The sequence below is a fragment of the Trichoderma aggressivum genome, assembly GCF_033847375.1.
Source record: "Trichoderma aggressivum f. europaeum strain CBS 100526 chromosome Unknown scaffold_009, whole genome shotgun sequence".
NCBI lineage: Eukaryota > Fungi > Ascomycota > Sordariomycetes > Hypocreales > Hypocreaceae > Trichoderma > Trichoderma aggressivum.
The window spans coordinates 898,628-909,807 of NW_026946375.1; the positions used below are offsets into that span (position 1 = coordinate 898,628).

At 51.3% G+C, this 11,180-nt stretch overlaps 4 protein-coding genes across 4 annotated transcripts; 2 read left to right on the top strand and 2 right to left on the bottom strand.

Moving 5' to 3' along the window:
• Positions 1-678: 678 nt before the first annotated feature.
• On the bottom strand, positions 679-1,991 carry Triagg1_3396 (uncharacterized protein; the record flags this gene model as incomplete). Its single annotated transcript, XM_062897683.1, has 3 exons — positions 679-1,009; positions 1,068-1,542; positions 1,976-1,991. The coding sequence occupies 3 exons, from the start codon at positions 1,989-1,991 to the stop codon at positions 679-681; spliced, it is 822 nt and encodes a 273-aa protein (XP_062757920.1).
• Positions 1,992-3,268: 1,277 nt separating this feature from the next.
• On the top strand, positions 3,269-6,308 carry Triagg1_3397 (uncharacterized protein; the record flags this gene model as incomplete). Its single annotated transcript, XM_062897684.1, has 3 exons — positions 3,269-3,470; positions 3,561-4,767; positions 4,835-6,308. The coding sequence occupies 3 exons, from the start codon at positions 3,269-3,271 to the stop codon at positions 6,306-6,308; spliced, it is 2,883 nt and encodes a 960-aa protein (XP_062757921.1).
• A 1,962-nt stretch (positions 6,309-8,270) lies between these two features.
• On the top strand, positions 8,271-8,952 carry Triagg1_3398 (uncharacterized protein; the record flags this gene model as incomplete). The annotated part of the gene is made up of 2 exons (XM_062897685.1): positions 8,271-8,399; positions 8,467-8,952. The coding sequence occupies 2 exons, from the start codon at positions 8,271-8,273 to the stop codon at positions 8,950-8,952; spliced, it is 615 nt and encodes a 204-aa protein (XP_062757922.1).
• Positions 8,953-9,269: 317 nt separating this feature from the next.
• Positions 9,270-10,817, bottom strand: Triagg1_3399 (uncharacterized protein; the record flags this gene model as incomplete). The annotated part of the gene is made up of 1 exon (XM_062897688.1): positions 9,270-10,817. One exon carries the CDS (start codon positions 10,815-10,817, stop codon positions 9,270-9,272), a length of 1,548 nt encoding a protein of 515 aa, XP_062757923.1.
• Between the last annotated feature and the right edge of the window lie 363 nt (positions 10,818-11,180).

Here is an 11,180-nt window from a genome sequence, read left to right on the forward strand (position 1 = left end):
AGAGAAGCGCGGGACAGAAGCAACAGCACCAGACAATGGAGAGAAGAATATCGCCAGTTTGCTCGTCCACAATGCAGAGAGAGAGAATCTTTTGGCCGGCGAATTGGCGGGAGGCAAGGCGGTGGAGCGGCTGCTGCACGACTGACTTTGTCGTGGTCACGATTTGCTGGGATGGAGATGTTAATGACAGGGGGGGGGAAGATGGTCGGAGGAGAGGCGGGGATATGCAATTAAACGAGGGGGCGGGATAAAGGGTCCAAGCCAAGTTGCGAGCCGGGACAAGAGTTTGCCGCACGTGGTGGCCGGTTCCTGAAGCTAAGAACTTGATGCTGTGCTTCGTGAATATAAGGTAGTTAATACGGAGTATAGCCGAGGGCATCGCCATCAGTCACGAGAAAAAGCTGCAAGTGACATGGTGTATGCTTTTTTTTTCGCTGCTGTGCTGCTATAATACGAGAGGCATGAGACGAGACGGGACAGGACCGTCTCCCTCTTTTCCACCTTTTGTTGTTGTTGTAGACGAGAAACAAATGCATCAGAGGAAGAGAGTTCAGACATCATGTATCAAATCAGCATTACTGTGGCCTCGTCCATTCCATACGTAGCCAGTCTCCCCTTTTTTCCAATTTTCCAAATTTCAGTTCAGTCGTACTGCAGTCGCTCGAACCAGCCCGCCACCTACTCGGCGTCCCTCTTGCGCCAGTTGTTGGATCCCATGGCTCTGGCCGGCGGCGGTGCTCCGCCCTCGGTTCGTGGGCTGTTGGATGATCGCCATCCGCGTCCCTGGCCGCCGTTGCGATCAGACGTCGCGTTGGGGCGGGCCGACTGTCTGTCCGTCCTCTTGGCCAGGGAGACCTTGAGCACGCCGCCGTCGTACTGGGCACCATCCAGGGCCTGCATGGCGGCTTGGGCCTCTTCCTGGGTCTCAAAGTCCACGAAGCAGTAGTAGTAGGTTCCAGCCGGGCTGCGGGAGCTCTCGTGGGGCGTGATGCGCTTGCCAATGTATGAGCTGTTCTCATCATTAGTTACAATGAAACAAACGCCGACTGAGTGAGTGAGTGACATACGGGTTGAATCCGGTGAAAATGTCCATCACCTCCTGGTTGTTCTGCTCCTGGTCCAGGTTCTTGGCCAGTCCTCCGACGTACAGCCGCTTTCCCTGAGACTCGTCGGCCACCTCGTCGGAGCGAGTGAAGCCCCCTCGGGGCCTCTGCTCCCTGGGCTCGCTCTGGAACTGCTGGCCATCGTCGCCAGAGGCGGATCTCCAGTCGCCCGGGCGCTGGAAGTTGGACCGGCCGTCTCCATTGCGCTTCTTCCTAGGCTCACATGGACCGACCTTGACCTCGCGGCCGCGGAGACTTGCCCTGAGATCAGTCAGAGCTCGCTCAGCCGTGGCCCGCTCGGCAAAGTCCACGAAGCAGTAGCCCGGGTTGCGAGCGCTGACGGGGTCGACAGAGACGTGGATGTTCTCAATGTCGTCGAAGCCATTCTGGAGAAGAAACTCTTCAACGTCCTGCGACTTGAGCACGTAGTGGAGATTGCCTGTTCACCGGTCAGTATTACAGAGAGAGAGAGAGAGCGAGAGAGCAGAGGTTGTCGTGCCCAAGTAGATGCGGCGGCCTTCAGCCAAGGCGTCTCCTGCAGCGTCCATGGTGATTGTTCTGAGCCTAAAGTAACCAGCAGTTGGGAGATGAGATGACAAGACAGAACTGGCTACTGCTATGAGGCTGTAAAAGTCTACGGTTGGGTTGAGCTAAGAGCCGATGGCTGAAGAACTAAATTTCTCTTGGGACGGGCAGTTTTTTTTTTTTTTTTTTTCCTCCAAAGCGGTGGTGCAGGTACAAGAGTACTTCGGTAGCCTTGCTGGGTGCTACGCTGGAATTGGAGTTGCAGTTGGAATTACGCGGTGGGAGAGACAGATTTGGGGGAACAAATATTATAGGCCTATTCAAAATGATAGAGAGGATCATTATACAGCCGGAAAACATCATTGAATGCAAAGACAGCGGCCCAACCGGTGGATGATCGTCTCATAACCATCACAGGATTTGTTCTTGTGGTGGAAGTACATGTACTTGGTTCTCCGTATGGCGGCTGCTGAGAATGCACGGCACACCGAGTCGAGGTACTAACGAAGCAAAAGGTGGAAGACAAGATCCACTGGCCACAGCACTAAACGCTTCTCAGTAAAAGCCGTGTGGGCAGCAAATGGAGCTCAATTGCTTCTTGTCAGGGGCAGCTGCTGAAAAGCCTCACAATACTAAGGCAGACTACCTAAGGTAGTAACCCTGTTTATGTGCCTGACTAGGTAGGTAGATTATACATACATCACATAGGCGTTGAGTTGCCATCATCACAACACAACGGCTTACCTTGGGTATCGATCCAACCCAGCTCATACAAGCTACAGGGTAGATGTCCCATAGACAAGCAGAATAAAAGGCTTGATAAAGTGCAGCAAATGGTAAAACACCGGTCACGTGGTCCCAGTGCTTTATATGTACCTTGTACATTGTACCTGAAGCTTGCCAGCCCCAGCCCCCCCTTTTTGGGTCAAGGCTCAAGCTCTCTCTCTCTTGTCTCTGGTACCTCAGCTGTCAATGCTCGAGCTTCAGAAGGCATTCACTTCTGTTAGCACGGCGACGCCCCAAAGCCCAGAAACCCGTCAAATTCATAGTGAGTCTCGCCTCTTTTCTTGTCTGCATCTCTAACAGATGCCAATGGCCTGTTTTGCGTCTCCATTCCCCGCTTGTACCGTCTACAGCTGGCTGACTGCTGCCCCAGGCACCGCTTCCTCTATCAAGCATTAACATTCGCACCAACCCCTGCACGCCGATGGGGCAGCATCAAAACACCATCAGTTCGTTGGCTGGGTGAATTGCGAATTGTGAACTCAACATCAGTTGCCGGCATCTTCATTTTCCCCACGGCTGAGCTCAAGGTCATTCATTCACTTTCGCCTTCACTTTCATCTCATCTTGGGCCGTTGCTCGTTAATTTCCTTCTCTTAATACCCCATTGACTGCCATATTCCTTGCCTAATCACTTCCCTTCCCTTCCTTTCCTTTCCCTCCTTCGCCTTCTTTTCTTCCTCTACGCTCCCGTCGCCATCTGGATTCACCCTTGCCATCTTCTACTTGTTACATACGAACCATCAGAATCATCATCTGAACCAAGCTCCTCCCATCAGCGAGGCCGGATCTCGTCAATGCCTGACGACGCTCAAGGATCCAAGACGGACTAGGACTCCTCTGACGATCTCATCATCATGGCTAGCCGCCGCGTTCGCCGAGCACCAGCCCAGGCAACGAACCAGACACCAGTCCAGGTGAAGTCCGAGACAATGCCAAACTCGTACGCCAAAAGCGTCACTGATTTCGGCACAAATGCTGACGACGCCATGGATCCCTCTGAATTTCATCCATCTCATCCATCTTCAAAGGCTGGTCGTGCAAATAGATCCAACGCTCGTAGGTCTCGTGCGGATGCCCACCATGAGAATCCATTTCATCATCCTATATCATCCCACATCATATCATGCTGACTTTTTCATCTCCCAGCTGCGCCTAGTGAGCGTACCGTAGAGTCAGAACATACCACAGACCCCATCTTCAGAGAAGTCAGAGCTAGAACCGTTGTGGCGACGACAACCGTGCCTGTTGCGGGCAGCCCCAGAAACATGGACGAGAGCTTCTTCCACACCTCGTTTCAGGACATTGGCAAGAAACTCAAAGCTTGCAATGACACCTTGGGAGAGCTTCAGCAGCTTGGCGTCTCTCACGATGTGCAGCTTCCCGAACTTGTCCTTGTCGGCGACCAGTCGGCGGGCAAGTCCAGTCTCATGTCCGGCCTCGCCAACCTGGATCTGCCTCGGAGCGAGGGCGCCTGCACTCGATGCCCTCTGCACATTCGCGTTTCCCGCAATGCAGAATGGTCGTGTCGCGTTTGGCTCCGCAAAGAGTACTCGTATGGGCCAACCCCCAACCGCCCCATCCATGAATCCGATGTCACGAAACATGACCCCTTCTTTCCCTGGAGAAAGCGACCCAGCACAGCTGTTTTGGAGTTTAAAACCATGCACGACAAGAGTGAGATTGAAGAGGTCTTGCGCTGGGCTCAGATTGCCATCCTCAACGATGACAAACCCCCCGTTCTCTTTGTCCCAGGACGAGGCTCCATTGCCATCAATACGCCCATCGACAAGGCAGCAGAGGAAACATTGGCAAAGTTCTCCCCCAATGTTGTTTCTCTGGAGATAAAGGGCCCTGACTTGCCTGACTTATCCTTTTACGATATGCCGGGCATTTTCCAGAATCCCGCCGATGCCAACGACGAGTACCTGGTCAATGTGGTCCGGAACCTCTCGAGCGCCTACATTCAGCACCCCTCTGCCATCATCATCTGTGCCATGCCCATGAACAGCGATGCTGAGAATTCGGCAACCTTCGGTCTCACTCGCAAATTGCAAGCAAAGGACAGGACTATCGGAGTGCTGACCAAGGCAGATCTCTTGCCTGACGGTGGGAACCATACCCAGTGGGTCGAAATCATGAAGGGGCAAGCTCACTCGACAGGCCTGGGGTATTTCATAACCTCTCGCCCCCAGGGTAAGGACTTGGATGAATTGAAGAAGTGGGAGGAAAGGATGTTCGAGGATGAGTCTGTAGACAAATGGCCCGGCGCATTCCATGCATTTGTCGACCGCTGTGGCGTGGAAAGGCTCAAGGCTTTCCTCTCAGAGCGGCTTGGCGAGGAATTTGCGAAAAGGTAAGAATGAATCAATTCACAGGGACTCGAATCCGGTATAACTGACTGCTGACGCCAACATGTCTAGTTTGCCAAACATCAAACACAAAGTCAAGTACCATCTCGATAAAGTCACCCGACAGCTGGCCAACCTTCCCGAGCTCCCCCACAACGTCGAGCTGGAGATTCAGACGTGCCTCAACAGCTTTGCTGATAGTGCGCGGCTCAAGATTGACGAGTTTGCGGCTCGTATAAACAGTCTGCCAACCAACTTTCGAGACTGCCTCTTGGGGATTAAGCCCAAGTTTATTCTCAAAGATCGCACCGATATTCAAGTGGTGGAGCTTATGGACGATGATGAGTCCGATGCGGCCTCTGTTGGTACTGCCGCAACGAGCTTCGTCACTCCCTCGAAGCGACGAAATACAGCACCGCAAGCAACGCCATCGAATAAGCGGACGAGAACAGATTATCCAGTCAACGGGACGCCGAATTCGGTCAAGCCCGAGGAAGCCGGCATTGCTAATGGCAACAGCTTTGGTCCTCCTCAGCCTGCACCACCACCACAGAAGCAGTATCTCCCAGAACCATTTACGGAATTCACCGACGTCGGTCGGGCATTCCGCACACTGCGAGGAGTAAAGGAGGAGATCCAGGCCAAGATGAAGGCAGGCATGCCGAGCATCATCCCGCCAGATGTCTACAACGATCTGGCCATGGAATCCATCAGACCGTGGAATCGGCCCACCAGCGTGTATCTGAGAGAAGTCATGTGGCAGCTTCAAGCCGAGCTCGATTCGGCGTTGAACCAGTCCCTCGAGAACCTGAAGAAGCGGTTCATATACACGGAAGCCAAGCGGCACCTCAAGAGCTGCCTGGACGAGCACTGGAAAACGACACAAAAAGAACTCGAGGCGCTCTACAGTGATGAGGCGGAAAGAGTCATGACATACAACACGGAAGCATTCAATCAGTGTCTCAAGAGCGAGCGGGCCGAGCTGACTCGATTCCGACACCATATGCGAATGAAGGGAGCCGGCTACGCACAAAGGAACCTCGTGCCTTGGGATGTGCTGACGGAGGAAAAGCAAATCCTCGAGGTCAAGCGACGGGAAGCGGAGCAAACCAAACTGAAGCCGGATGATTTCGAGCGGGAGGTTGAGGTTGTTGCGTACGTTAGAGGGTACTATAAACTCGCCGCCCTACGATACTCCGACGCCGTGACGCAGCGCATCGTCTGCCGCATGATTCCCGCGATCCGACGACAGCTTCGCAACTATCTCGACGACAAGCTTGGCGTGCGCGGGCCGGACTCGACGGGTGTCTATGAGAAGCTCATGGATGAGGACGCGGCGACGGCGAACAAGCGCGAGGTGCTCAAGACGGAGCAGGCCAAGTTTATCCAGGCGCTGCAGAGCATAGAGGACCTCGAGTCGGGGAAGCTGTCGGACACGGCGAGCGTGGTTGGGTATGGAAGCATGCAGACTGAACCTGTCCTGCGGCGACGCGAGTCTGATGCGACGATGGAGAATGATGTTCAGTATGATGATGATGAGGCGTAGGGTTAGGTGTTGGTCCTTTGTGAGACAATCTGTGTCGTTTTTATTGCGGTAGATAGGCTTTGAGTTGCTGAGGATGAACCCATGTAGCTGTCAATTTAATCTGGTCTCATCACAATGCTTGCTTGAGAGTTTTTGACTTGGACCTCTTTTTTGTTTCGTAGTCTCGAAGAGTCTCAAGGCAGAAAATAGCTGCCTAATGTTGCTCCAACTGTTTGAGCTTCTCTTCTTCCTTCTTATTCTAGATTTGGGAAAAATTTCTAAAACTCTTTTTTGAAATTCTTTTGAAGTCTCATCTGAATATGCCGTACACCTCACGATAACTTTCATGGATCTTGATTCTAATAATCTGCTGATAATTGACACCCATGAGAATTTGACTTGCATGAAGCAAGAATCAAGGCTTAAACAAGAAACTTGGATCAAATGGGCCCAAACATTGTCAAAGTGCTATGTGTCATTAATCCTTCTTCATAATCATTGTCGTATATGTCCAATCCTTATCAGTCAGGGGGAAGGATAAGTGCGAATCCTCGCTTTAACCCTTGACCTCTCTGTCTAATGTATCCCCATGCGAGCACCCTTTGACAATATCACCGGCGTTGTACAAGGAAGACCCAACATTGGGCACAAAGTATTCGGTGATCTTGAGTATGTCTCCTTCCATGTAAGCTCGATACATGACAATTTCATTAGTATTTCGCTCATCAACACCATGAGATGCGGCGTCTCCCAGGTAGAGCACTCTGGAGTGAGACTTTCCATCGTCCGTTTGGGAAATGTCATGTGTTGATTGACCGGCAAGAAGTAATCCTATAATGCCAATTGTCGGCCTCGTTTTATGGCCCATTGAAATTTCACATCTCAGCTGGCCACACGTATGTCCGTATGACCCCGCCAGATACCCCGCGATTTGATGTTATATCGCAGCTGAAATACAACCATGTATTTGATAGTCAATCTATTGAGTTTGAATGAGTTTTGGGTAGTTGGAGGTGACGCTTTGACACAAGCGTGCTATGAACAGAGTTGGAAAGATGTGAGAGGACATGAGGGATCTTGATACAGCATAATATAGAACCATTGAATAGTCAACAATAGATCTGCTCAGGTTTCAATATAATATCTTTCTGCAAGAGTGATAAGAAGCTGGAAGCTAGAGTTTCCACAGATGTCGTACTTTCCACCAAAGTTGTACTTTCTACAGAAGTTGTACTTTACCACAGTTGTGTTTCCTATAGTGTAATTGCTGCAGGGGTTAGAGCTGGTATTCTAATACTTGCGATGACTTGATCGTATTTCAAGCTGTAGAATTTGCCGTCTTTCAATGTCGACAATTGCCCAGCTGCAGATATTCGAGTACGTAGACTGTCTAGTTGAGCTGTATACCGTACTGTAACAAGGGATTGAGTAATAGTAAGCTGTGGTGGTCCACGAGGTGGGATAGTATAAAAGTGTCCGCCATCCGCTGTTCTACTCTTTACATGTTCTCCCCTGCTTCTCTGCTCTGGACAGTCAGATTTGCCACTATGCAATGGCAATGACAACGAGATCTAACCCTGTCTTTGCGTAACAGACGCATCATCACTTCGGCCACGTTGATTCAGTCGCTCATCTCACAAGTTCAACTAAGAATAGCTTCTCCACAGCTCCAAATTTCACGCCGCCTATCAACAGCGGCGATGCCCCCGATCCACCAGCAATTCCTGATAAATCCCGAAGACTGGCAAGAATGTCCGTTTGCCCCAAAAAGAGTCTCCGCAGAGCACAGCTGAAGAGATGATTAGTCGGCCCGATGTTTAGTTGCAGCGGTTCATTTGATCGGAGCCATTTTTAAGTTTAAAACTTAAGTCGAGATGTCTGCTTTCTTTCCCGTTCATGACATAAGTATAGCTATTTAATCCTCGCTCATCCTCTCACTTTCATCTTCTCCAACTCATTTTCAAAAGCACAAAACTCTCAAACATGGCTCGAAAGGTTTGGCAACGCAACTTTGCTGCGGGACATGGTCTCGAAAAGGCTCTAAACGCCGCTCGAAGCTCTGCTGCTCCAGCTCCTATTCAGAGCCCCCCAGGCGGAACCTCTGCGCAAGAGGTGAGTCTCACCTTGAGAGCATCAAAATGAGCGATATTTAGCCCTCGATATTAACCCCTGTGAATAGCTTCAGGCTTTGGTCGACGCTGACGTCGGCGCCGATGGCTTCATCCTCTCCTCCTTCACAGCCGACGATGCCGTCGAGCTCGGCAACCTCCTCTACGCCCGCCTCCTCCCCTTTGCCCGGGAAGGCCGCGCCACGCTCATCTCCATCAGCGCGGGCGCCGGGTCTCAGACGCTGTACCAAGTCGCCACCGGCAGCGGCGTGACGCCCGACAACGAGAGCTGGGTGAAGCGGAAGACGGCCGCGGTGCTCCGGTTCGGCACCAGCTCGTGGTATCTGGGACAAAAGTACGCCGGCAACGAGGCGGCGTTTGCGGCAAAGTTTTCGCTGGGACCGAGCGAGGCGGGAGGTTATGCGATCCATGGAGGTGGTGTGCCGATCCGGGTGGCGGGCGTGGAGGGAGTGGTGGGAGTGGTTGTTGTGAGTGGGCTGAAGCAGCATGAGGATCACGGTGTGATTGCTGAGGTGGTTCGGGAGAACTGGGTATAAGCTGGTTTGAGATGCTTCATGTTTGGAAATGCATTTGATGATGAGATTGTAACGATATATTGAAAATTAGGCCTTAGAAATGAAAACCACTATGAAATTACATGTAACAACGTCCTCCTCTCCGTGATGACTGGATGATTATAAGTGAGTCAGAACTAACAGAGAAATCCAACACAAAACAAGCAAACCCGCATTACTCCCATCAGGTCGAGATTTACCATAGATACCCATTACACCGCATTGTACATACCACACTGCTCGTATCGTTACATCCACGCTCCTCAACATTACCACAGCCACCTTCTCACCATATTGCTTTACAGTCGCTTCCTAATCATAGGCACCCTACCCCTTCGAAGCACAGGGCTGCCGGTACCTGTACCAAGTGGTGGCGCAGCTCCAGTTGCAGATGTTCCATTTGTCCACATACCGGGGCTCACAGTCACAATGACAGTGTTGAATGCCGTCGCCGTCGATGTGAAGATGCCAGTTGTCAAGCAGGGTGACGGCTTGGGGTCACACGGCTCGTCACTGCCCTGCTTTCTACAAACGACTTCTCCGGTGAAGATGTTGATGATGTTGATTTCGATATTGACGTCTCCCCCGGAGGAGGTAACAGTTTGGGTCATAGTGGTGAATTGGCCAACGATGGGCGAGATTGTTCCGGCCTGCGGTGGAGCTGTGATCTTTGCCGGTTTGGCCACAGAAGTTGCCGTCTGGATACTCAGACTGGATGAACTCTTGGGGGACACCACCAGCGGGGTGGCGGTTGGCTTTGGAGGATTCTCTACAAAGGGTACAGTCTCGGTGGTTGTGTCTGAAGTAGTTGGCTTCGAAGAGCCGCTTGAGAGGGTCACAGTCGCAGTGCTTGGGCTGGCAGGATTTTCCACAACTGTTACTGTTTCGGCGGTTGAGTTTGACGGATTGCTTGCCGAGGTCGCTGCAGAGTTGCTTGTGAGAGTGACCGTCGCAGTGCTTGGGCTTGCTGGGTTTTCCACAAATGTTACCGTCTCAATGAATGAGCTTGCTGTATTACTCTCCGAAGTGGCTGCTGCAGTGCTTGAGCTTGCCGGGTTCTCCACAGAGGTTACTGTCTCAGTGGTAGAGCTGGCAGAGATTGCCTTTGAAGGATTGTTTGCAAGTGTTACTGTCATGGTGCTTGGGCCTGCTGGGCTTTCCACAAATGTCACTGTCTCGACGCTGGGGCTAGGTGCAGGTGGCTTCTGCACAACGGTCACAGTTTTGATGCTCGGTTTTGATTCCTCCGTCTGAGATGCTTGAGGATTAGCGACAGTGACAGTGTTTGCGCCGACTTCCTGACTATTGCTCGAGTGTGATGGCTCGGCTGACGAGTGATCTGACGTCTGTTGAGTGACGGTGATAGTCACAGCAGAAGTGGCCGTCGCACTGACAAATGTTGTTTCGTCTGGGTTGATTGTCACCGTCACGGTCTTGGGCAACTCGGTTTGGTCACCTCCCGCCTGCACCGTCATCGTAACTGTCTTGATAGGCTCATTCTGTGCTGAGGGTTCTGGGCTGGAAAGGGTAACCAGCGCCGTCTCTATCTTGGCTGGTAACTCTGGATGAACTGTGACCTCTTGGGTGACAGTGGCGGGCGAGCTAGGAGCGAGAGTATGGGTGACAAAGACGGTGGTTGCAGGGACAACTATTGTGTGATCAATTGTCACGGTTTCTTTGGAATTCGTGGCCGTAATAGTGACTGTCGTATCTTGTGGGCTGAGGTTCGTTGGAATACAAGGGCAGCATCGGAGCGAATCATCGTCGGCTGATCTTGGCCTGATACCAAAACGGGCCTCTGCCAGTGGAGCGAGAGCCATCAAGGCCCAAGGCAATATGCTGAGCATGGTGATAAATGATTGAAAGGGATCGGTGAAGTGGAAATTGAAAGGCCACCAAGGTTGGGGGAAGAGAAAAGAAGAGAGGTGTGATGGTGATGGTGATGATGAGGATGAAGACAACTGATTGGAGAGGCGACGGCCATGATTTCTTATATCTTTTGGGAAATGGTATGTATTAATATTTAGTCGGAACAGAGACTGAGGGTTTGATAGCTCAATTAGAGAAAGCAATAAGTGCGGCGGGAATGGGATGTCGATATAAAGGAGGCCGTTTTTTTTATACTTATTTAAAATAATTAAATAATTAGTTATAAATATAAAATAATACTTAATTATATTTATAGAATATTTTCTATAGTTATATAAATA